This window comes from Dendrobates tinctorius, unplaced genomic scaffold, assembly GCF_039654945.1.
Source record: "Dendrobates tinctorius isolate UK_male_01 unplaced genomic scaffold, ASM3965494v1 ptg000028l, whole genome shotgun sequence".
NCBI classification, from domain to species: domain Eukaryota; kingdom Metazoa; phylum Chordata; class Amphibia; order Anura; family Dendrobatidae; genus Dendrobates; species Dendrobates tinctorius.
The window spans coordinates 91,390,290-91,417,863 of NW_027361696.1; the positions used below are offsets into that span (position 1 = coordinate 91,390,290).

The following is a 27,574-nucleotide window of genomic DNA, read 5'->3' on the forward strand; positions in this document are numbered from 1 at the left end:
CCTTGTTGTAATGAACTGCCGTCTTAGAAATTTTAAGCATGGAGACAACATGACGCTCACTGTTTCCCTCTGCTAGTAAAGCTAGAATTTAACCCTTCTTTTCCTCACTGAAGACTTTTCTTTTCAACTCCTTTGGCATGGTTAAAGTTGTTTTTTAATTCCTATTACTTTTGGAATATTACTAGTACTTGTTTTGCCATCCAGCTTGTCCTGTTGCAAGAGGATTGTGAACACCATAGCAGGGTTTTTTACACTTTCCTTTGTCAGATAAGATTTGGTTCAGGTGATCACCTAATCAGAAACATATTAAGTAGAATGAGGTGTACTCTGGTTGGAATTCAACTGACACTGGAATGGAATGGCTGTCAGACATGTAGAGAAGCTGATTTTTATAAAACTGTGCAGTGGTCTCTTAATCTTTGCCAGAGCTGTATATATTTCCATTTATTATATTTTAAAAATTACAAAAGGGAAAATGGGCCAATGCCAAAGTTTGGGCACTCTTGGATAATTGTGTGCTGGGATAACTTTGACCAAGGTTTCTGAACTTAATTAGCCTTTTAGGGTTATGGCTTGTTCACTATCATCGCTAGTAAAGGCCAGGTGATGCAAATTTCCCAGATTTATAAAAATCCAGCCTCCTCTAACCATGTGGCATAAAACAGCAGCCATGGGTTCTTCTAAGCAGCTGCCTAGCACTCTGAAAATTAAAATGTTGGAGGCCCATAAAGCAGAAGAAGGCTATAGGGCTAAGCATTTTCAAGTTGCCCTTTTCTTCATCCTAAATGTAATTAAGAAATAGCAGTTAACAGGAACAGTGGAGGTAAAAGTAAGGTCTAGATGACCAAGCAAAGTTTCAATGAGAGCTGTTAGTAGGATTGCTAGAGAGGCAAATCAGAACCCCGCTTGACTGCAAAAGATCTTCAGAAAGATTCCGCAGACTCTGGGGTTGTGGTACATTGTTCTACTATTCAGAGACATCTGTATAAATATGGCCTTCATGGAAGAGTCATCAGAAGAAAACTTCTCCTGCATCCTTGCCATAAAATTCAGAGTCAGAAGTATGCAAAAGAACATCTAAACAAGCCTAATGCCTTTTTCAAACAAGTCCTGTGGATCAATGAGGATGAAATAGAACTCTTTGGCCACAATTATCAAAGGTATGTGTGGAAAAAAGCGAACAGAATTTCAGGAAGAGAACATCTCGCCAACCATTAAGCATGGGAGTGGATCAATCATACTTTGGGATTGTGTTGCAGCCAATGGCACGGGGAACATTTCATGGGTAGAAAGAAGAATAGATTCAATGAAATTTCAACAAATTCTTGATACAAACATAACACCGTCTGTAAAAAAGCTGAAGTTGAAAAGAGGATGGCTTCTATAAATGGGTAATGAAACTAAACAAACATCAACATCCACAATGCACTACCTTAAAAGGCACAAGTTGTATGTTTTACAATGGCCCTCACAATTGCCTGATCTGAACATCATTGAAAATCTGTGGCTAGACCTCAAAATAGCAGTGCATGCAAGACGACCCAGGAATCTCACAGAACTGGAAGAATTTTCCAAAGGAAGAATGGATGAAAATCCCTCAAACAAGAATTGTAAGACTCTTGGCTTGCTACCAAAAGCATTTCCAAGCTGTGATACTTGCAAAAGGGCTTGCTGCTAGGTATGAGCCATGCAAGGTGCCCAAACTTTTGCATCAGTCCATTTTCCTTTTTGTAATTTTAAAATGTAAAAAATGGGAGTATATTTTTTATTTTTTGCATACAATACAAAGAAAATGTGTCAGCTTTAGCCCTTTTAGAAATCATTTCATCTTCAACTTGCTTAACTGTTCACAATAACAGTAATTTTGATCAAGGGTGCCCAGACTTGCCACTGTATTTATTAACATACACTTTGGATATGTCCATCAGGATCAAATATAATTGGCTAAAATCAAGATCAAGCACACATCACTTTGTTATAGCTTTGGCCCCTGAGATCAGTGCTCGGAAAAGTGTTCATAATAGGTACTATATTAGGAAATGAGGACACGGCTTCTGCTCTGCTAATTGAGTTCTAATTATTATCTCCTGGAGAACCACGTCGACCGTCCTGTTACAGTTTATAAAATGTGATAAAGTAACAGGAACATTTACATGCCATGATACAAGCTATAGACATACATGTAACGCAGCTCATCCCGCATTCTCCATCACAGAAACATTTCAGCCTCTTCTTTGGACAGTCTTGGTCTATAGTACAAGCCTTTTGACAAGTATGACCAGTGGGGCTTTTATTTCTCGCAGGGCAAAAATCTGCAATATCTGAAAAATAAATGATCAAATGAGACAATCAAATAATCATATCACTGTCTGAGCAATAAGGCTGAGCTCTCAATTGTGTGAATAATGATCTCTGCAGTATCCTCTCAGCAATGCAGATACCAAAGTTTACAGCGGATGGGGAATCATAGTAATTTATAATAAATTCAACATGTAGAATGGGTTGGGCAGAGCACGGCTTAAAAGCTACCAGCAGATCGTGGGTTCCAGTCCTGCAGCTACTGACTTTCTCGACTGCAAGCCCACGGAGATATCACAGTTTATTAAACTCTAGGACAAAGGGATTGGGGGAGAGGATTGGGTAGCACTCAGCTCAGTGAAAGACCAGACAGAGATAAATTTGTTTAACCTTGGAGCTGGATTCACAGCCACACAGATCAGTACTCCTATATAATCTTTCACATGCTTCTCCTGCTTCTCTCTGTTCTATAGAGAAAGAAAAGAAGGGTTTTGCAAGGACAAGTTATCAAACATGGGGTTATTCGGTTTGGAAAAATGAAGGCTTAAGGTTGATCTTATTACAATGCAGAAATAATTCAATGGACAGAGTTCATTACACCTTGGCCTGCAACCATAACAATTGTACATCCTCTACATCTAGAATTAATTCTTTACTGAACAAGCAGTGAGACTATGAAACTCTCTCCCTCACCAGGATATAATGGACGATTCACAAAATAAAAGTTCTAGGAGGGTCTGGATGCCTTTCTTGAAAAATAAAATATTACAGGTTATGACTGAGTCCTAGATTCTGTAATGGGACTTTTAAACAGGGAGCCAGACTGATTGCCATATGTGGAGTTGGAAAACAAAGTTTCACCAAATATAGGGCTATTCAGTCTTTTTCAGAACATTTCAAGTTTTATCACCTATTTACAATTGGGCACTAAAATGCCCTGTAAGAAGGGGGCTCGCCTCCGTTCATTATCTATGGAGACTGCCAAAGAGTGCCTAGTGCAGTGATCTGCTTTCTCCTGCAGTCTTAGGGCTCATACCCACTTGCGAGAGACTCGCACGATTGTCGTGCGAGTCTCTCGCATGAAAACCTGGCACAGCCGCCGGCACTGGGACCGGAGCATGTGGCTACATGTATTTCTATGCAGCCACACACTCCCGTCCAAGTGCCGGCGGCCGTGCCAGGTTTTCATGCGAGAGACTCGCACGACAATCGTGCGAGTCTCTCGCAAGTGACTATGAGCCATTATAGACGATAAATGGAGAAGTGGTGAACATGCACAGCCAGTGTTTATTTCCAGTAAACCATTTCAAAGCCTTGTTCTCAGCAATTTGCAGGTCCCAGCTATCAGCAAGCTATCACTTATCCTGTGGACTTGCAACGCTGGAAGCAATCCTTTATTTATTAATAAAAAAAAAAAAAAAAATGGCATTTCATGGGCACGATCGCAGAGTTCAGGAGGGAGGCAGAGGGTCTGGGGCTCCCTCTGCCTTCAGATTGTTGTCCCCGCAATATAATCGCTGGGCCCGATCTGTGCCATGATGACCCAAGGTTGTCATGACGACCCCGGGTCATCCAGCTACGGAAAGCCTCTGAGACCATGTTCATAGCATGGCCTCAGCAGCTTTCAGCATAGGGTATAATACATTGCAATGCTGGAGCATTCCTGGTTTGAGTCAAATAGAGATTAGATGAGAAATTAGATAGAATGACTGATTCAATGGAGTACAAGGCGATAGGGCTGAAAAGCACTGGAAAGTACAAACTTTTGGGCAGCAGCGAACCTTCCCAAGACATCTGGGGCCTACGAGGGGGGTAAACCACCGTGTGGATGCATGGCAGAGCTCGGAAGGGAAGGTGCGCCGTTTGACTTTTTCAACGTTTGACTTTTTCAACGCAAAATTGGCTGAAATTGAGATCGGACGCCATGTCGCGTTTGGAGAGCCCCTGATGTGCGTAAACAGTGGAAACTATTTTGGAAACTAGACCCCCCCATGGAGCTTATCTAGATGTGTGGTGAGCACTTTGAACCCCCAAGTGCTTCACTGAAGTTTATAATGTAGAGCCGTGAAAATAAAAAAATCATATTTTTTTCCTCAAAAATTATCTTTTTGCCCCCAAATTTTTGCCCTATCGCCTTGTACTCCATTGAATCAATCATTCTATCTAATTTCTTATCTAATCTCTATCTGACTCAATCCAGGAAGTGTTTTCTCATATAACTATGCTTCCCTTCCCAAACTGGAGCTGTTCTTGAATATCTTAACTGTTCCTATGCTATACTTAGCTATTTCTTGCTTCTACTGTGCCCTCCACTGCACTTCCCCATTCCTATCTATACCTGTCACTTTATCTTATTCCTATACCTATACCCTAGTTTCCTATATTCATACTGTCCCTATACTTATTTCAATGACGTTGTCACGACCCAACAGGGGTCAGTTCAGCAGATGGCACAACACACACAACGGGATGGTAAAGGGGAGAAGAAGGCCCTAACAATTGGGACTGAGGGATAGACACCTCCTGAGCTCCAACATGAGCCTGTCTCTGCACTCCCCTAATGCTCTAAGCAGGTCCTTCTCCCGCTGCTGTCAATTACCTTGTCCCTAACTGTCACATCACAATGCCCTGGCTAGTGCACTGGTCGGCAATGGCGCTAGTCTCATCACTGCAGATAGTACAAAGACAGGGGATAGTGAAAAGCACAAGACAGACAAGTTAAATGCACAAAACTTAGCTCCAGACTCTGCTGTCAAGTTCTACACTGCAGAGGATATGGAAACAGGACCACAAAATCCACAGAAGCAGATTCAGCACTGACACCAGAGAACTACAACTCAACGGTTGGTCTACATAGAAAACTCTATCATCAACATTCAGCTGATGCGTCAGGTGACTATTTAAAGGATGGTGGGAGTGGTCACCACCCACATCAGCTGACCAGTAAACACAGCAGCTGCCAGAAAAGAAACTAACATTAACCCTTGCTGGCCCAAAAGGAAAAACACATTTAAATTAAAGCAGAACCAGAGCTGCATGACTTCCACAAAATAAGTTGTGGCATTACCCCCCTCCAATGAGGGACCTCTGGACTCTTAACACCAGACTACAACTGAAATAAATGGTAAGGATACCGCAACCCACTAGGATTCATCTTTGCTGTCACCTGATCCTCAGGTTTGTGGAAAACTCAGCCCGATGGTGATGGAAATAATGTAGGCTCCGGAGGCGCAAAAAATCTCCAGCGTGCCGACCTGTGGAATTCGTTATGTACCTGCATTACCAGGGGTAACTCCAACTGGAATGTCTTAGGGCTGAGAACGTCCAAACCGATATGGCACGGTCACCCTAGAACTCCAGGTCCCAGATGCGTGCTTCCACTTGATGTTTTCAGTGGACACCCACACGTACTCATTCACACACAGGCCCGAACCTGCAAGTTTATTTCCATGTGTGTGTTTGCCAACAGACCGTAATCTCCTTGAGGAACAGACGACAGAGTCGTCCTCCCATGTCACCAAACTCATACCCTCACTATAATTAGAGGGAACCACCATCCTCCCCTCATCCCTCCTCCTGATAGGATCCTGATGCTTAGGGTTTGCTTGTGGTGAGGGTTGAATAGTGCCCCTATTCCCTGGTAGCACCTTAGCTGCCTCCACTGGAGAAGAAGGCGTGGATTCGAGAAGGACGGCAGAGACCATTGCTCCCAGACAATAGTCTTTACAAGACTGGTCCCAACTAGCTACTTTTCTGGACAGCCAAACTATCACCGGATTGTGTCTCTTCAGTCAGGGAAAGCCTAAGATGATGGGAGTTGACATCTCCTCCAAGATGTAGCATGACAGGGACTCTTCAAAGAGTACCTATATGCAGGTTTATATTGTCTACGACTTGGGTCAGACGCCTCTGGCTGAGAGGGACAGAGTCAATTGCAAAAATGGAAATGTGTCTCGCCAGCATCCTACTAATCAGACAATGAGTCTGAACAAAGTGAGAATCCACCAGATTGACCCCAGCTCCACTGTCCACAAGAACCGGTACCGTCACAGTCTCCCCATCAACCACCACTTCAGCAGAAATGAAAAACTGAAGGTGGAGGAAATGTACATGGGTCACCCTCCCAGGGCTGTGGGGTACGCGGTACCGGGCCGGTATCAGCGGGATGTGTCACAGCAGTGGGGACCCGGTCCATGGCCCTGGGCGCCCAAGTAATGGGGGAATGTAATGATTTGAATGTAGTTAGATGAATAGTTCGTGACGCCACCTGTGGTGCTCGGCAAGGGAGGTGTTAAGCCGACGCTGCATGCAGATCCGCTGGGACTGATGGTATGGTGCAGCAAAGATGTAAAAGCTCCCCACAGGTGAAGCTGTAGTCCCAGGGCAGTGTAGATGTGGTTGGCATGGGGATGTAGCGGTGCCGGAAAGGTAGGAAGCAGACAAGACACAGTGGGGTGCAATTTCTGTACCTTTACTTGATAAATGCAGTCCAGGGTCCTGATTACAGATGGTACCGGAGCAGGCTAGCCTGGAAGCAACTCAGGAATTCTCTCTCAGCAGATAAGCTGTGCAGTCTCCTTCCTAGTGCTTACTTGAGGGATCTCCAGTACTGAGTTACACTGGAGTTCCTCCTGTCAGATGTTCCCAAGAACTCTACTTGTACGGCAGACAACTGTAGCCTGTTCCAGGGACTCCTCACTCCTAAGTCCCGGCTCACTATCCGTGTTGCTGTTGTGCCCTCAAGTCTTAGATGGGAGTATTGCATTTACAGCCTTCTATTCCTCTGGTGTCTGCTGTAGGACCATCAGTGTCCATACAACCGTGGAGACCAGGCTCCAGTTCATGCGCTCTTATGGGAGATGAGCTCTTCCTCTCAGCTCTATCTCAGCGCTCCTTCCACACGTTTGCACACTTCACCCTTCGCAGACTAACTAACAACTCCTTCCTCCTTGCCCTCAGAGAGCACACCTCCCCTTAATTCCGGTTCAGAGTCCCCCCTGCTGGCCTGGAGTGGAACTGTGTTGCATGCATAGATTGACTGGGAAAGAGACCCGTCATTGCCTATAAGCCTGGCATTACCCTCCCTGGAGGAAGGCAAAGCCACTGTGGCGACCTTTCTCCTGGGGGCGCCACATACACACCCTGATGACCTCCCTCCATATGACCAGGAGAATGCGGCTTTGGTGATGAAGTAACAACTTTGGTGTGAGATGGGCAGACATTAATTTAATGACCTGTAAGACCACAGCAGAGACATGCACCCGTCCCACGGTGAACTGCAGGCAACCCAGTTTGAGAAGAGACTCCTCCCACCTGCATAGGCTCGTTCATCTGCACCACTGTGTCCTCCTTCATAGAAAGATCAACAGGGGGTAGTTTTGGTGCATGTCTCTCCCTGAGTTGTCTATCCACCTGGATTACAAGGGCCATGGTGGCCTCCAACGATCCAGGAATAGCATACTGCACCAGAGTATCCAGAAGCATAGCTGACAGACCCTGACAAAAATGGCTCCTAAGAGCAGGGTCATTCCACTGAGTGTCAGTGGCCCATCTCCGAAACTCTGAGCAGTACTCCTCAGCCGGCCGCCCCCTCTGCTTGATCTTACGGAGTTGAGACACAGCCAGAGAGACACCATCAGGATCCCCATACACTAGCGCCAATGCAGCAAAAAACTCATTCATTGACCGCAAAGATGGTGAAACGGTCGGCAGGGAGAAGGCCCAGGATTGGGGATCACTCTTGAGAAGTGAGACCATTATCCCCACACCCTGTTCCTCTGTCCCTGAAGAATGATGGCGAAATCTGAAAAATAACTTACAGGTTTCTTTAAAGACCAAAAATTTATCTCTCTCTCCAGAGAACCTGTCAGGGAGAGATATCTTGGGTTCCAGTTAAGCTAAGACATGAGCCAAGACCATGAATCCAGACACCTGCTGAAGCTGCTGTACCACCTGAGACTGTAGCTCCGTTAACTCATCCATGAGGGTCTGGATCAGGCAAGTAGTAATAAAGATGAGGGCACTACCAACAATAAATACGGGGATACACCAGTAGTCAGTATAAATCAATAATATAATAAGAGAGAAAAAAGCTACTGACCAAAGAACTGGGATCACCACAATAAGTCACAAAAATTTGTGTAAATTTTATTAAATTTCAGACAGACCAAAACACAATTTAAAAACATTAAAAAGTCACTCCATGACAATTACAATAGACCCATGGGGTTAATAATATAACCCTGTAAGACTCCCCTGTCACATAGATACAGTATAGGTTAAAGCAGACAACTGGTCAAAACATTGATAGAATGACAAGATCATATTAAGTCCAAAGCACCATATATATGCATTTAAATAAAGCCCAGATGGGAACAATATAAGCCCATAATACATATGCTGCTAAGTAAAAAGATGCACCGATAACCCAGTCTCCCTATAAATCAGAGGCAAGACAGAATATGGAGGTGAAAAGCAAAAAAATGCATCTGAACGCTGATAACAATAGTTCAGAACCAAATAAGTATCCTCCAGGGTAGCACAACAGATCAGCACTAAGTGTAAAGTACCAATGGTGGGGGGAGCCTGTGGAGATGCCCGACCCGTGTCGCTACCGCAAAGTAGCTTCGTCAGGGGCTGAATGTAAGGTCTGAAAGATGTAGTATATACTGTATATGCTAAGTAAAGTAAATAATAAGAGGCAGCTGCAGTAAATACCTGAACGGTCGCGTGTACCGAGAGGCAGAGCTGAGCATTCAATCTCTGCCCAGGGAGTCACACAGGCATCAATTCCTGTGGAAGAAGGTCATTAAAAACAACAATGGCCAAAATCAGCCAGTGCGCCTGCGCAAAGGAGTTGTCGTAGTATATGTGCAATACTATCCCCTAACGGAAGATAGTCAATTAGTCCATTAGGCTTATAGCGATATCTATGCCGTCGCATATAAAGAGAGGCGGAGCCGAGCCTTCAATCTCAGCCCAGAGGCGCACACAAGGGGAAGACGGTCATTGCATAAACAGTGGCCGCAATCGGCTAGTGCGCCTGCGCAGATGAGTCACAATAATAGCCCTAGATAGAGGAAGATCATTTTACCCATAAATCTTATAGCGATACCGCACTATTGCGCATGCATCCACACATAAGAGCATTGAAATAGTGGCATAGGAGGGAGAATTTTTAACCAATAAAGCTTATAACACTATTGCATTATTGCACATGCGTCCACACTTAAACACATTGAAATAATGTCATAAATGTCAAATGATCACCGAATTCATAATTCCCTCGAAAAATATACCAGTGATGATTCACATAAATGTGCAGATATTCAAAAAATAGCATAAGCGTCTCTGCGATGTATTTATTGAGGCTAGGTTTTAAACTAAATATAAAAAGAGGCATTGCACAGAAAGACAAAATGTGCCATGCCATAAGACATGCATAGCGTACACATATGTAAAGGTAATGAAAATATGGTCACCACCAACATTTACCAATTACCTGTAGAGCACATAAATCACAACTCTAAAGTGGTGGTGTAAATGTAATTTGCACCAATTATCAAGGGCTAGAGGTAGCGCCGATGAAAGAATAGTTGTATAAGGAATCACCATTTAGTTACCATGGGCTAAAAAATGAAGCCCATGTAGCGAAATTACACAGTGGAGACCATAATGCAATATATATCAAGTCTCAGATTCACAAAACATATGTACCAAGGACACAAACCTGTATTGATCACAAGTGGACTCGATCAGGCAAGCAATAGCCTCCGCTTGCACCATAGGTGTTAGGAATGACGGAACGCACTAAATAAAAATGGTAATAAAGTGCGGTCGCCGCTCGGGGTCCACCGTGCAGTAGATGATATGACTGCTGCTAGGTATTGACAGAGGAGCAATATGGCGATATAATGCGTATGAGTTCAACTTCACCCAAGTGCGCAGAGCAGGCTCTGTTCACACACAGAGACACCGCAACAAAACATGCAAAAACACTGAGCCTGTTAGTATCACAGGCCTCAGGAAAATGCACACACGGTATCTGGTCACAGGAGCAGGACCTAAGACTGAGGAGCTGTGTCCCTCTAGACCTACCGTGTGTGTGGCGTCGCTACTGCGGGTGCCAAGAAGAACTGCAACTGCAGTGCGGCATAGAACACTGCTTCCAGCTTTGTTGTCGAGCAGCAAACGCAATGTCAGACGCTAGCGTAGAGGTGCGGTGTGCACAGTGGCCCTAGGCTTGCCACTGACTGCCGCTGACTACTAAACTAATTCCCTATCCACATGCGTAATATCAGAGGGAAGGGGTTTCAAATGAGTCAGTCACCAGAATCATACATCCGTCACCATTCACACATAGCAGTATAGTCTATACTAGCGCATGGCGGAACGGCCATGCGCGCTTTTTATAGCCGTGCGGGACCTTCCAGATCTCCGAGATGGACCAATGAGATCTGGAACAGGACCTGGGCACATGACTCCCGATCTCCAATGGGAAGTCGTCTCGTGAGCATGCCCAGTAGGAGCACAAAGGGACTTAGTCTCTGGAGCGGTCTGCTGCTGCAAAATAATCTCCTCTGCAGTAGATAGACAGCAGGAAACCACAGAATGTGAGGCTCTGGATTCCTGCAGAGCAGACGCAGAAACCTGACGCCTAACATTAGGTTCGCCGGAACAATGGTATGGTTGGTGATAATGTCACAACCCAACAGGGGTCAGTCCAGCAAATGGCAAAACACACAAAAGGGGAAAGGAAGTCCCTATCAATTGGGAACAAGGGATGGGACACCTCTTGAGCTCCAACCTGAACCTGTCCCTGCATTCCCATAACGTCTTAAGCGGGTCCTTCCCCCGCCACCATCACGTACCTCATCCCTAACTGTCACCTTACAATTCCCTGGCTTGTGCACTGGCAGGCAAGGATGGTAGCCTCATAGCTGCAGATAGTACAAACACAGGGGATAGTGACAAGCATGAGACAGACAACGTAAATACACAAAACTTAGCTCCAGGCTCCACACCACAGAGGATGAGGAAATAGCACTGTGATCTCCACAGAAGAAGCAGATTCAGCCCTGACACCAGAGAGCTGCAACTCCACAGCTTGTCTACATAGCAAACTCTATTACCAACAGTCAGCTGATGCATCAGGTGACTATTTAAAGAATAGTGGGGTGGTCATCACCACCCACATCAGCTGACCAGCAAACACAGCAGCTGACAGCTAGGAAATTGACATTAACCCTTGCTGGCCCAAAAGGAAAAAACATGTTTAGATTAAAGAAGAACCAGAGAGAGCTGTTACGACTTCCACAAAATGAATCGTGGCAGACACATTAAACTTTATCAAAGAACATTTTGAGTCATCCACAACATTAATATTGAAAAATGCTATAGCGTTATTCATATTACAACAAAAAGCACACCCATTTTATTAGGAAAGGAAGAAGAACATGCTTGCTACTGACATACTCTTACAATGACATCACATGGTATAGTGCAGCCAATCAGGAGAGACAATCATAGCCTGTATAAAAGCAGAGACAGGGAATGCAACAGCTTTTTCAGGCCAATTGTAGGATTGTGGGAGGAATTCAGAGATCACAGTTCAGCAATAGAGATAAGAAGAGGAAGCCCTTAACCCCTTTACTCCCAAGGGTGGTTTGCATGTTAATGCCCGGGCCAATTTTTATAATTCTGACCACTGTCCCTTTATGAGGTAATAACTCTGGAACACTTCCATGGACACTGGTGATTCTGACAATGTTTTCTCGTTACAAATTGTACTTCATGTTATTGGTAAAATTTCAGTCATATAACTTGCGTTTTTTTGTGAAAAAAACTGAAATTTGGCAAAAATTTTGAAAATTTCGCAATTCTCCAACTTTGAATTTTTTTTTTCAAATAATTTTATTGGTTTTTAGTCATTAAACAGGGTAAGGGAAGGAAGGTAGGAAGGGAGGAAAGGGAATGGGAAGTAAAGAACCTTGTACAGGTACAGAAAAAAATTAAAACTACAGAACCCACAAATAGGTATTAAATAGCATATAGCAAATAACAATAAAAAAGGAAAAGAAAATCGACAATCCTTATTATGGGGTAACATTCTTGGAAGGAGATACAACATCTCGGTACTACAACAGCCATGTTTAGGCCTCAAAATATAATACCTCTTAATAGGTGTATTTGATATGGAATTAGTTGTTCCAAGTCTTCCATTTTTTTGTATATTTGTGGATGTGATTGTTGTTAATCGCAAATCTGAGTTCTAAATCACTATGTTGGCCTATTTTATCAAGTATGTCCGAAAACTTAGGAACCTCGACTTTCTTCCACCATTGTGCTAACATGGTCTTAGTCACTAAGAGGATGTGTATGATAATGTATCTTACCGAATCATCAAACTGTTCCATGTCTAATGAAAGAAGTGCTCTTTCAGGCGTAATTGTGAAGTCCTTAGCAATGAGGTTAATGAGCTGTGTGACCTGGAACCAGAGGTTTTTGATCTTTGAACAACCCCAAAATATATGGTAGAGGTTCCCTTGATGTCCACAGCCTCTCCAGCACAAGAAAGATAATTCTGTGTTAAAATGTGATAACCTTGTCGGGGTATAGTACCACCTATTTAACAGTTTAAAATAACCCTCGTGAGGACCCATTGATATGTTAGAATTGTAAGTGAATTTGATGGCATTGTTACAATTCTCGAGACGGATATCAGCACCTAAATTGGACTCCCATCTCTTCATGTATATGTTTTTGTGGCTCGTTAGGTCCTTGACGACAGATCTATACAAATTACGCAGACTCCAGAGGTTTTTATTTTTAAGGTTGCACAAAAGTGAAGATAGCATTTCATAATTTAAAGTCTTCCCTTTTATGATTTTCAAAATTCTGTCTTTCAACATGGCGTAAAAGACCAGCTCAGATGATGGTAGATTATATTTAGCCTTGATCTCACTGAATTTCAAGAACTCCACTACACTAAAAACATCCTCCACCTTTTTGATTCCTGATTTCCCCCATACCTCCGGCATCGGGAGATCATCCATCAGCTCTGCTTTTTTGATATTTTTAGTCGGCTTAATGAGTTCCCTCCAGGCTGAGATTATCGACCGAAATATAGGATGCGATGAGTTTGCACTGTGCTTTTGCAGAAGGTAGTAAAAGAAAAGCTTTCGCGTGGAACCTCTATCACTAGCATCTCTCTCCAAGCCATACCAAGCTGGATGTGTCATGTTTTCCATAAACCAGTACCAGCTCTGTTTAATCCAACTTTGAATTTTTATGCTCTTAAATCACAGAGATACGGCACTCAAAAAACTTAATAGGTAACATTTCCAACATGTTTACTTTAAATCAGCACAATTTGGGAACCAACATTTTTTTTTGTTAGGAAGTTATAAGGGTTAAAAGTTGACCAGCGATTTCTCCTTTTTACAAGACCATTTTATTTTTAGGGACCACATCACATTTGATGTCACTTTGAGGGGCCTATATGATAGAAAATACCCAAAATTGACACCATTCTAAAAACTGCACCCCTCAAGGTACTCAAAACAAAGAAGTTTATTAACCCTTCAGGTGCTTCACTGGAATTTTTTTGAATGTTTAAAAAAAAATGAACATTTAACTTTTATTTTTACAAAAAAAATTATTTCAGGTACAATTTTTTTTATTTTACCAAGGGTAACAGGAGAAATTAGACAACAAAAGTTATTGTGCAATTTGTTCTGAGTACGCTGAAACCTGATATATGGGGGGAACCACTGTTTCGGCGCATGGCAGAGCTTAGAAGGGAAGGAGCGCCGTTTGACTTTTTCATTGCAAAATTGGCTGGAATTCAGATCGGATGCCATGTCACGTATGGAGAGCTCCTGATGTGCCTAAACAGTGGAAACCCCCCACAAGTAACCCCATTTTGGAAACTAGACCCCCCAAGGAACTTATCTAGATATGTGGTGAGCACTTTGAACCCCCAAGGGCTTCACAGAAGTTTATAACGTACAGTCGTACAATTGAAAAATCATATTTTTTCCAAAAATTGATCTTTTCACCCCAAATTTTTATTTTCCCAAGGGTAACGGGACCCCAAAAGTTATTGTGCAATTTGTCCTGAGTACGCTGATACCCCACATGTGGGGGAAACCATTATTTGGGCGCATGGCATAGCTCGGAAGGGAAGCAGCGCCTTTTGACTTTTTTGGCTGGAATTGAGATCGGACGCCATGTCGCGTTTGGAAAGCCCCTGATGTGCCAAAACAGTGGAAACCCCCCAATTCTAACTCCAACCCTAACCCCAACACACCCCTAACCCTAATCTCAGCCCTAACCCTAGCCCTATTGGGATAATGGAAATAAATAAATTTTGTTTTATTTTATTATTTTTCCCTAACTAAGGGGGTGATAACGGGGGGGTTTGAGTTACTATTGATGGCGGGTTTTTATATTTAGCAGCTGTCGCACGCTAAAAGACGCTTTTTATTGTAAAAATAGTTTTTGCATCAATTTTTCCATATTTTCACCCACGGAGTCATGTGAGGTCTTATTTTTTGCGGGACGAGTTTTTATTGGTACCATTTTTGGGCACGTGACTTTTTTGATCGCTTTTTATTACGATTTTTGGGACGCAGAATGAACACAAACCGGCATTTCATGAATTTCTTTTGGGGGGTGCGTTTACACCGTTCCGCATGTGGTAAAATTGAGAAGGCGGTTTTATTCTTTGGGTCAGTACGATTACAGCAATATCTCATTTATGTCTTTTTCTATGTTTTGGCACTTTTATGCAATGAAAACAATTTTATATAAAAAAATAATTATTTTTGCATCGCTTTATTCTGCAAGCTATAACTTTATTTTTTCGCTCATGACGCTGTGTGGTGGCTCCGTTTTTGTGGGACAAGACGACATTTTCAGCGGTACCATGGTTATTTGTATCCGTCTTTTTGATTGCGCGTTATTGCACTTTTTGTTTGGCAGTATGATGATAAAGCATTATTTTTTGCTTTGTTTTTTATTTTTATTTTTTAAGGGGTTCAATAAACGGGTTAACTAGTGGGACAGTGTTATAGGGCGGGTCATTATGGATGCGGCGATACCAAATATGTGTACTTTTATTTTTTTTTATTTTCAAAAAATGAATTTATTAGGGAAGATATATATATTTTTTTAATTTATTTAGCAATTTTTTATAAATTATTTTTACACTTTTTTTTTTTTACTTTATTACATCGTCCCAGGGGGGGACATTATTGTAATATGTTAGATCACTGATCAGACACCTTGCACAGCTGTGTTTCAGATCGACAATCTGCAGGCACTGCTGGAGGCTTTCTCATGCCCGCGCTGTGCAGACACTGAGAAAGACGCCTCCCTGCAGGTCCCCGAAGGTCCCCACCGCCATATTGGATATGGGGACCTGCAGGGAAGGAGGCCTGCAGCAGTGCTGCACATCGCGCTGCTGCAGGGGTCTCAGGGAAGCACGGATGGAGCCCCCTCCCTGCCGATGCTTCCCTGATCCTTTGGTACACTGCAATCATGTTTGATCAGTGTGCCGGGGGTTAATGTGCCGGGTGCTGTCCGTGACTGCCCCTGACACACAGTGCCGGGTGTCAGCTGTGATAATCAGCTGACACCCAGCCGCGATCAGCAGCGCTCCCCACGGGGGGGCGCCGCTGATCGCTGTGACGTACTATTCCGTCCTTGGGACTTAGGTCCCAGGTCACATGGACGGAATAGTACGCCTAATGTAGGAAAGGGGTTAAAGCACTTGGCAAATGCTCCAAATAGTAATGTGTCATATAACTGCAGAACTGAAGAAGATGTGAGTAGTAATCTCTAAATTATACACTGATTTAATGAGAATCTTTCAGTAGGTTTTTGTGGTGTAATCTGACAGCAGCATGTTGTAGAAGCGGAGACCCTGATTCCAATAATGTATCACTTTGTATACTTAGTGCAGCACTTGTGATAGAATCAGTTTTCTCTGCTGCAGATCTAGCAGAGCTTGCAATTGTGAGCCCTGTATAACCTTGCCCACACCACTGAGTGACAACTTTCATTGTACAATGTATATTGACACAGTGCTGCTAATCGCTGCTGTTGGAGTGGTTGGACCACTAAGCAGAAGACAGCTTTTCAGACAGTAATAATCTGCTGATTAAACACTGAATTTATTGAATCCGATACACAGCCCAGTAAGCTACACATCTCTGGAATGAGTGTCTGATCTCCTACAATAAGATGATCTCACAACACATAGCAAAAACCTTCTCACATATTCCCTTTAAATAATAGTGGAAGAAAGATAAGAGAGGTGTCAGCAGTAGTGTGATTGATCAGTGATATGGTTTAGCTGACGTCTGTCCTATTGCATTTGAATTACAAACACACATTTTTTCTTAATTATTAATGCACGTAAAAGCAAAGGCAAGACAGCACAATATTTTTTACAGAAAATGAAATCTGAGATCAGTGACAGAGTATGTGCTTGCTTACCCAACAACTGTATTTACCGTAATGTTTGCATTTCTTCTGCAATTTATTTTGCTAATGGGGAATATGTTTTTTAAGAATGCAAAAGAAAATTCACCAAAATCCAGACATCTAACTGTCACTGTCTACCAAAGTGTGCGTGTCACAAACAATTTTATTTTACATATACAGTATGTTTCAATGAAATTTTACATCCTACATGCCACACGAATACACATATTGCTGGTTCTGGCATTTTGGAAGTGTACCTATCTAGCATTTCTTATGCTATATTTAGGAAGGGAGCTGAACGTTGTAAAAAAAAAAAATGTAGACATTTTACTGTGAATTTTTGAACACCTATTTTCCTAGTCATAATTGACAACCGTACACATCAAACCCATACAGAAGCTTGTTGTATCATTTTGCTTTCTATATCCATGTCGATATACCTAGCATTTCTTATTTTTTGTCCATTTTGGTAAGGGTTGAATAAAAGAGGTTGAAAGGACTGTCAAAAAAAAATAATGAGTTGTAGAAAATGTATGGTAAAAGAAAAAGTGGCAATGGTAATGGATGAGGAAGTGTCAAAGAAAAAAGCCCTATGCCATGTCTCACACTGTGTGAGCCACTAGCAGCAGAGGCACCACCAGCACTATTGGAACCAGCTGTCCAGACAGTACTACTATGAAGCGCAAGTTACAATTGGCTTCTTTTGCTTCTGCCAAGCATATTATTGGTAAGGAAATGGAAGTCATTAAGGAATGTATCCAAGGAACAGGGAAAAATTGAGTGTCTCCGGGCAGTGCCATAGTGGAGGACAAGCCATAGGTAATTGCAGAACTATCCATTTTGGGGACTATCCATCACCTTCATTTACCTTTGGCTTGTCCTCCCTTATGGTAATGCCTGGAGGAACCATATCTTTTCCCATTCCATAGACCTTCCTTTGGCTCCATGCCTTAGCACTTGGGACAGGCAGTCGGTGTAGCAGCTGTGGGTTTTTCTATTCCAAACCTCCTCCAGTGTTGTGCCTGTCCAGCACAATCATTTCAGGAGAGCATTTCCATATTACGCTCCTCTATGCCTTTTTGCATTATGGAATATGTAGCACATCCCGTTTCTCAATCACAGCAGGATGATGTTATCTCTGACAGCGACATCATCAGTTTGAGTCAGTGTTCTGTAAAGAACAGTCTTCCTAATTTCAAATGACCAAGAGGGATAATTTCTGGATTATATTATTTATTTAAAAAAAAAAGTAAAAAAAAATCTGCCGGTGCACTGTGTTTTTAAATGAGCTCTACTGCCGGGTTAACATCCATTCTCTGGTGAGGTCACTTTGACATTGCTAAGGCTGTGTTTGCTTAATAGAGACTGAAAGAGACCAGATACAATCCTAGTAGCCCTCAGAGAGTTATATACATATTTTCAAGGCAAATGAAGTTCCTTCCTATCAAACGTTTTGAAAACTTCAACAAACCTGGTGAATTCAAATGATAAAATATTTGGTCATCTCTACTTGTTACATTGTTACTGCAGATGTGAATGTAATTTTTATTACCCCTGAAGAGCTACTATTGTGTCAGGGAAAGAGAGTGTCTGAGTATCTTTTTAAAATTAATGTAATACTATTATTTCTCACTAGATGTCAATGGAATCTTTAAACAAACCTCAATTTATCATTGTAAGCATTATGCAAGATGGGGATTACATTGCTATACAAAGCTCGACTGCAAGAACATGTGACTGCTGAATGTATTAGTTACCAAAGATACCAACAGTGGGCTGCAAAACTGTTCATGCTCATCAGCACAGCTGGCAGCACCTTTCATCAGTAGAAAGATCCTTATTCACGTAGCAACAGAACAGGAAAAATTGCATTAATGAACTCATTTCTACATCCCCAACACTGCATAATCATTATACCAAATGTACACACCACAGCTACAGTGCACATCAAAGCTGAATAGCCAAGTAATAGTCTGCAAAGGCATTAAAAAAGATGTTTATGCTCATGATCCTGCATGACAAAAAATTAAAAAAAATAAACAAAACACAGCATTAAACAGTTTAAGCAAAGTGAATGTGATTTCATTAAAAAGATGCGGTTGAAGTGTGCATTTCTTTTTGCCTAAAAATGTAAAAGAGGTAGTTTTTTTTAATGCAGGACAAATCTTCCTGTACTAAGATATGCATAAAAAAATCTGCTTACAATGTGCCCCAAAAACTATACTTTCCAACTTTTGAAGATTAGAAAGAGGGGCAAATTATGCGAAAAATGTTGGCCACGCCCTTGTCCATACCCCAAACCACGTCCATTTACCGTTTCTTTCTACACTAGAAGAAGTTGTCTACTGTACACTGGCAATGAGGGACAGTTCGGAGACACCCGAGACTGCATGGCGTAAACCCAAATCCAGGACTGTCCGCTGCGCCGGGACAGTTGGGACGAGAGCTGAGCGGATGGATTCCTGGGTCTCTGGTCCAGGTCAGTGGTACCTGGGGGCTGGACGAGAGGCTGCGAATCTCTTACCTTTAGGCATCACTGGAGCAGTTTTGATTAGTCCAGGCAGCGCGACATCATCTGTGCGTCCTGCTCATCTCTAGTTGGGACCTGGGGATTATTGTTTGTTCCTTCACTCACAGTCAGAACTTTTCTCATCTTTATGTAGCATTTTTGGTGCAGATATGAAGCTGCACTTTTAAGTGCTTTTAATAGTACATAGACTTTTTCTTCACCTCCGTGTACAGGTAAAAAAAATACACTGAAATATACAATATATCTCTATGTACATACATAATCTGCTTCTGGGTTCACTGCCTGCAATACAGGTCAAGAATACCAAATTCAGCTGTTTATCATTATGAGCAGTGGCTCAAAGAAAAGCTGCTGCCTGCAAACAATGCGGTGTGAATTGAAGTCCCAATCCCAGGAGAGGAAGCAAAAAATATTATTTAATTTACACATAGAGAAGCGGTCCGGCCCCCCCCGGGAAGCGAGAAGAGATGCTATGGAGCAATGAAGACATTGGTGAGTATTTAAAAGCTCGGACAATCTGACATGGTGAGACTGAGCCCCGAAACCAGGACAGTTGGGAGCTATACAGAAAGGCATAAAAAAGTGAAATTCGCAGCAAAAACTCCATAATCAGAGCAGATTGTTATTGCATATTTTGATGGAAAAAACTGCGTTTTTGCATATGGGAATTTAATTTATTCACAAACATTTATGCTTTACAAACAGCAATATTTGAAGAAATAATTAAAGGGGTTGCCCAGGATTGGAAAAACAGGTGCCAATTTTATCCATTGGTTGTGCCTGGTAGGGCAGCCGATCCAAAATCAAGAAAATACTGCCATATCAGGCACAATCCATTGATGGCCAGCCTGATTTATCCAAACTGTGGTTTCCGGTCCTGCTCATCCTTTATTTACACTGGCATCATTTTGATACATGGTAAGATTAGAACCGTTCTGACTGGGTACATCTTAGCGCTGGTGGAATGGCTTTTATTCTTATTTTTTAATGAATATCAGTGCATACTAAGTACCCTGTGTTATTTATATGCAATATTGCTTTTTACTCATTTATAGCAGGGTATATGTTCATCTTGTTTCTTGTTTGTTGTACAAAGTAACCAATCAGCTAAAAATGCAACAATCTGAACATTTTGTAATTGTGCATTTGTGCGCAGACACTGTGCACGTGCTTTCATGATACACCAGTATTGCTGATGAGAGTGGGCGGTCATATGATCGCAAGAATGTTAATTTTCATAGTTCCGGCCACATTCCAACTAGATGTGCTCATTCAGTACAAGTGAATTGAGGGTAGTCGAGCGTGTCTAGTTGGAGAGTGATGACATGTATGTAAATTGCATGCATGCAGTCACATGGCTGCCTGCTCTAACCAGCAGAATCAGTAAATCCTGACAGCGTGCACACTGCATGTTGTCTAGATTCAGCAGTCTATAATCATGTAGAATGACTGCAGACTTTTATAATAGTTTTGCTAATATAGTTTAAAAAGTCCCTACTAAGGATGAGCGGACCCATGGATGTTCGGGTTCAGCCTAACTAGAGTTAGAGTTAGGTACCATACACATGGTCAGGTTTTTAAATACATCGATTAGGGACTGCTCTGATATGGGGATACCTTGAAGTTTGGTAGAGTGGCTTAGTATACATTTTTTGAAAAAATTGTATGAACCAAATACCCTGTTTTGTTATCATCTTTTTACTAGCGCTTGCTGTTTACTGTTGCTTTTTTTACAACAGAGTATTTTTATACGTTTGTTATACTGCGTTTTTCTGTGTTTCAGTCTTTTGGTGGTGTGAACACACTCTCCTACAGACTTGTTCACTGTGTGCATGGCACATGTGTTTTATATTCAATTGGTTTCTTGTTTCTGCAAGATTAGGGAGGTCTTCACTCCTCCCTTGTGGGCCGTGCACATATAATCCGTCTTCCACAGCGTGTCCACATCGGACATTACCTTTCTGAATCCTGCTCATATAGGTACCATACACATGGTCAGGTTTTTAAATACATCGGTTAGGGACTGCTCTGATATGGGTATACTTTGACGTTTGGTAGAGTGGCTTAGTATATATTTTTTGCAAAAAACTTATCAACCAAATACCCTGTTTTGTTATCATCTTTTTACTAGCACTTGCTGTTTACTGTTACTTTTTTACAACAGAGTATTTTTATACGTTTGTTATACTGTGTTTTTCTGTGTTTTGAACTAGAGTTAAAAGTTCGGTTCGATATTCAAACTTGACCCTGAACTTGAACCCAATAGAAGTCAATTGGGGCCAGAAATTTGGTGCTTTAAATTGACTGGTCATAGTAAGAGCTAGGGAGCAGAAAAAGGAAGCAAAATGGCGGTGAGAGCAGGACAACTGCCCTGCAAACAAATGTGGATAGGAAAATGACTCAAGAGAACATAGAATAATAAATAATCTTGAACAAGGAGGCGGAGGTCCAAGTGGAGGAGTGGGTGGAGGTGGGCGTGGCAAAGTAGGTGGAAGAGGCATAGGTGGAAGTCTCCAACACTGTTTTTGTGTTATTTTTCTCTGTAGCAGAGGGACTACAGGCAGAGACGCTGGTGCTACTACACTCCCCCCATATATCTATGAACTTATGACCCATTATCTACCACTATGTAATCTGTGGTTTTCCTAAGACCTCCCTCTCTCCTCCACAATCATACGTTCCTCGTTCAATCACCTGCAAGACTTCTCCCGAGTATCCTCCATCCTGTAGAATTCTGTATCCCAACACATCAGATTATCAAACAGGCAATCCCCACATGTATTCAGGCTGTCTAGCAACCACAAACTAAATCTCCGAGCATGCCCAAAATACTCGGAGATCACCCGAGCATGCTGGGGAAATCTTGAGTACTGAGCATACTTGGAACATCAACACTGAGATGATTAGTGTGAGACGAATGGCCTTGAATGATAACATGATTTTGTGATGCTCTTTTGGGAGATATTAATGCTACACATACATACAGCGCTTGTGAATATTTTCAGCAACATGCGCTTTAAAGAAAATGTACAATTCAACCTATCATAATACCCAAGTGTGAAAAAATGCACTGTATTTCCATGTGTAATTAGGTCAACTATATTGATATTAACTCCAGTAATTGAGTTAATTCTAAACCGGCAGCATGAAGTAATACTCGAAGATAACATTGGAAATTAGGGGTTGTTAATGGCAGCTTTGACTACAGAGTGCCCTACAAAGATTTGCTGGGATCTTGCCTGACAGGGGTTCTGCTAGCATGTAATGATAATGTTATTGAATTTGTATCAGGAGAAATTGAAGTCCATGACATAATTTGCTGAAAGATAACAATGGATCTGTAAAGGAATGGTAGAGTCTTCTCTGTTGTATAAAAGTACATCACATTCGACTCATTTCTTGTCATGCATGCAATGCAACTGGTGATAAAACACATGTATCGTTTAAAAATAAGTTGCAAAATATTGGATGGATGAAAAATGTACAAACTTAAAATGATTGCATGACTTGAAACTAAAATATTTGCGTTGGTCACTAAATGGATTGGCTACTACTTTTTTTTTTTATTGTTGACCTATCCAATCAATATCTGACTGACATTCGGCACACCCACCGATCAGCTGTTGCCAATGCTGGCAGCTGGAAATTCTCAGATGTTACCAGTAGACAGCAACTCCATCAAAACTATAGTGGCCGCAGCCAGGTACTACAGATCCATATGCAATACCCGGCTGTAGCCGCTATGGAAATGGCGAAATGTGATTTGGCAGTATCCGGGAGCTTCCAGTAACATCTGATCAGCAGGGGTGCCGGGTGTGGCACCACCCAACGATCAGATACTGATGGCCTATATTAAGGATAGGCCAACCCCTTTAGCTATAGCAAATTGTGATCCTGATAACAACTGTCAACGCTTGTAAATTCCACTGCACGGTTTAACCCCTTCACGACATGCACCGTACTAGTACAGTGCATGTTATGTTTCCCCCTTTGAAGTGGGCTCCGGCGCTGAGCACACATCTTTCTGGCACGTCAGTTGTTTTGAACAGCTGACATGAGCCCAGAACAGCCTTGGGTGGAATCACGATCCCCCCGTGGCATTTAACCCCATTTAACGCATGCTTCCGGCCCCGTCATGTGATCGCAGGTCATTGATGTGTTTTCATGACAACCAGAGGTCTCCTACGGACCTCTATAGTTGTCATTGCCAGTTTGCCGACGCTCATAGCAAGTCAGCAATTCTGCTACATACAGGTCATCTGTATGTAGCAGAGCTGATCAGGTTATGGCAACTCCTAGTCTTCCTTGGAGTCTATTGAAGCATGCCAAGAGTGAAAAAAATGTTTTGAAAAATATAAAAAAAAATATATAAGTTCCAATCACCCCTCTTTTACCCCATTCAAAATAAAACAATAAAAAACCTCAAACATACATATATGTGGCATCGACGCATTCAGAATTGCCCGATCTATCAATATAAAAAAGAATGTGTGCAAACTGTAAAGCGCTGCGGAATATGTTAGCGCTATATAAAAATAAAGATTATTATTATTATTATATTGCTAAACGGCGTAATGAGAAAAATAGTCAAAACGACAGAATTACATTTTTTTGGTCTCCGCAACATTGCATTAAAATGTAATAACGGGCGATAAAAAGATTGTATTTGCATTAAAATGGTATCATTAAAAATGTCAGCTCGGCATGCAAAAAATAAGCTCTCATTCAGCCTGAGATCACGAAAAATGGAAACTCTACGGGTCTCAGAAAATGACACAATTTTTTTTTTATAAACTTTGGATTTTTTTTCACCACTTAAATAAAGAACCTATACATATTTGGTATCTATGCACTCGTAATGACCTGGAGAATGATAATGGAAGGTCAGCTTTAGCATTTAGTGAACATGGTAAAAAAAATCCAAAAAAAGTTGTGGAATTGCACTTTTTTCACAATTTCACCGCACTTGGAATTTTTTTCTACCTTTTTTGAGTACACGATATGGTAAAATCAATGATGTCGTTCAAAATTACAACTTGTCCCACAAAAAACAAGCCCTCACATGGCCATATTGATGGAAAAATTAAAATAGTTATAGCTATGGAAGCGAAAAACAGACGCAAAAGCGGAAAAGGGCGTTGTCTTGAAGGGTTTAAAAGTGTCCAGTTCTGGGCACCATATTTTAAAAATGCATTGAAAAACTGGAGCTAGTTCAGAGAAGAGCGACCAAGATGGTGAGCAGACTACAAAGTATGTCCTACGAGGAACGAATAAAGGATCTGGGAATGTTTAGCTTGCAGAAAATAAGGCTAAGAGGAGACTTAATAGCTGTCTACAAACATCTGAAGCGAGGTCACAGTGTAGAGGGTTCATCTTTATTCTCATTTGCACATGGAAACACGAGAAGCAATGGAATTTAACTGAAAGGGAGAAGATACAGATTAGATATTAGAAAAAACTTTTTGACAGTGAAGGTGATCAATGAGTGGAACAGGCTGCCATGAGAGGTGGTGAGTTCTCCTTCAATGGAAGTCGTCAAACAGAGGCTGGACAGACATCTGTCGGAGATGGTTTAGTTAATCCTGCATTGAGCAGGGGGTTGGACATGATGACCTTGGTGGTCTCTTACAATTCTAACATTCTAGGAGTATGATTTTATGAATTTATGAACAAGAAATTAAAAAGTATTCCCATCAAAGTTTGTCTTTTCTTAATATATTGAAGTTATCATATTATATAGCAATGTGTACTTACAATTGCACATTTTACATTTCTACCCAGTTAATTTTTCTCTTTTCCATTAGGTCTATGACAGCACTTGATTAAAAACTGAGTTTCTCAATTTTATAGGTATGAGTCATCATAAAAACTACAATCCTATGACTATGCAAAAGTCCCTAGCAGGGTGAGGAGTGGAGAAGCTGGGTCAGGATTTGAAGAGGGGAATGACTCATGCAGGGAAAATTGACCTCCTGTATCTGCAGAGAGCTTAGAAGGATTCAGCTAGTCTGTTTTTAATCTCGTGATGTCATAGAGCTAATGGGAAAGAGAAAAATTAGCTGGGTAAAAAAGCAAAATGAGCAATTGTAAGTACACAGTGCTATATAATATGATGACTGCAATATATTAAGAGGATAACAATTTTGATGAAATTGCTTTTTTACGAATGAAAATATTTGGGTGCATGGTGGTGACTTGGATGACATGCCCAATATATGGCTTTAATTCAGGAGCAGTATAGATTATAATAAGTAAGCAACATAAGTATGATGCAACATATTCCCTGAACAACTATAAAAAGAAAACACTTGTTCACATTTTCTTTTTTAATTAGGTCAGCTATACTGATATCAACTCCAGTTGTTAAGTTAATATTATTCCAGTAATATGAGGTAGCTCTCAATGGGTTAACACTGGAAATTACGGGGTCATAAATGGCAGCTTTGACTACAAAGTGCCCTACAGAGATTTGCGGGGATATTGGCTGTAATTGGAATGTTCGGGGGGCTGTTACCAGCAGAATACAATTTTGTAGCTTTCTAGTGTTTAGTATAATTACTTTGCTCATATCGCTGATGAAGCCTCCAGAGGTTCACTTTGTATACAGAGTATCATATACTGCTTGGGATCCTTGAAATAGGTCACATGAAAAAAAGGAGTAGAAAGGAATCTATTTGGAGCTGGAACTGTTTATTTCAGAAAAAAAACTCTAATCGACAGTCTAATAATAAAAAAACAAAATGAAAAAACCTTGGTGGTAACAAAACATAAGCTAAACTACATGACGACAAGTAATGTACATGATGCAGAACATGGGGGGTATACAAGGTATATTTGATGTAATATACTGTGAACTTTTAGAAGAGGGGTAATTATCCAGAACTGTTTGGGTAACAAAAGGGAATGAATCATCAGAAGATAACCTGAAGAGTTTAAAGTGTAACTGACGTTTCAGGACAACTTGCAGCAGAATGTCTGTGACTTCCTCTAGCTCCTCCCTCTTCCTGCCCACTTCCTTCTCCATAGAACCTTATGAGCACCAACTATCATCTCCTATTTCAGCAATGGGAAAATCTGTACTTACTGAAGACACATTTTACCTGTAAACTGAGAATTTTTTAACATGAATGATCAGTCCAAAAAATGAAAGAAGCAGATTTACATGATAAGATACAAAAGTTTCTTATTTTTATGTGCACTATTGATTCATGAGAAATAAATAAAGAAATAAAGGTTACTTTTTAATTCATTGAATACATGTGGCGCCCCAGGAGTATGGTTGCCACAGTGGCATTACCTTCCTCCTAGGGAGTGTGATGTCATGCTTGAAAGCAAAGAAGGATCTCTCTATCAGGAAAATCCAGCACACAGCACAGTTCCCACTCCAGGCCAGCAGAGGGAGCTCTGAACCCAAACTGATGAGGAGCTGCTCTCTGTGGCCAGGAAAGGTAAGTTAATGGAGTTCGAGTGGAGAAGGCGAAGTGTGTGGACGTGGGAGAGATGAGCTGGAGGATTGAGCTGAAGTCAGGTTCACTTCTGGCTGTAGCGCATTGTCCGGAGTCTGGTGTCCGAGGTTGTATGGATGCTGATGGTCCTGCAGCAAAAAACAGAGGAATAAGAGGCTGTAAATTCTCTGTTCCCAACTAAGACTCGGAGGCACAGCAGCAACGTGTGAGAGCCAGAAAGAGGAGGCTATGGCTGCCTGTCATATGAGGGGAGTTCTAAAAGAGAGCAAGCAAGAGGAACTTCAGTGTAACTCAGAACTGCAAGTGCCTCAGATAAGCGCTAGGAAGGAGATCACACAACCCATCTGCATAGAGAGATTCCTAAGTTGCTTTCAGGCTGATTAACTCCTGTTCCACCTGTAATCTGGATCCTGGACTGCACTTACAAAGCAAAGTAAAGGTAAAGGAAACTGCACCCTGTTGTGTCATTGCCTTCTTCCTGCAGCCCCTTCAGCACTGCTACATCTCTGTGCCTAACACTACACCCTCTTCCTCAACACCTATTACTACTGCCCTGGGACTACAGCTCTACCTGTGGGGAGCTATCACATCTTTGCTGCCTTATACCATCTGTCCCAGAGGATCTGCACTGGAGCGTCGGCTTAACCCTTTCATTGCCGAGCACCACAGGTGGCGTCATGTATCATCTACCTATAAACCTCATTCAGTTATGTTTCACCCCATTTGCATGGATGCCCAGGGCCACGGACCGGGTCACCGCCACTGTGACACATCCCTCTGAGACACCGGC

At 41.8% G+C, this 27,574-nt stretch overlaps 1 protein-coding gene across 2 annotated transcripts in view; it reads right to left on the reverse strand.

Moving 5' to 3' along the window:
* APOH (apolipoprotein H) overlaps positions 1–27,574 on the reverse strand; it is a 104,169-nt gene that overhangs the window by 38,710 nt on the left and 37,885 nt on the right. Inside the window, exons 2-3 of one of the 2 annotated variants that reach the window (XM_073571166.1) lie at positions 26,616–26,912; positions 2,181–2,321 (exon numbers count right to left, since the gene is read on the reverse strand). In XM_073571166.1, coding sequence (XP_073427267.1) covers positions 2,181–2,196 — 16 coding nt within the window. In that variant the 5' untranslated portion in view covers positions 2,197–2,321; positions 26,616–26,912. The remainder of the gene's footprint in view (positions 1–2,180; positions 2,322–26,615; positions 26,913–27,574) is intronic. The other variant, XM_073571165.1, reaches the window with a different exon arrangement.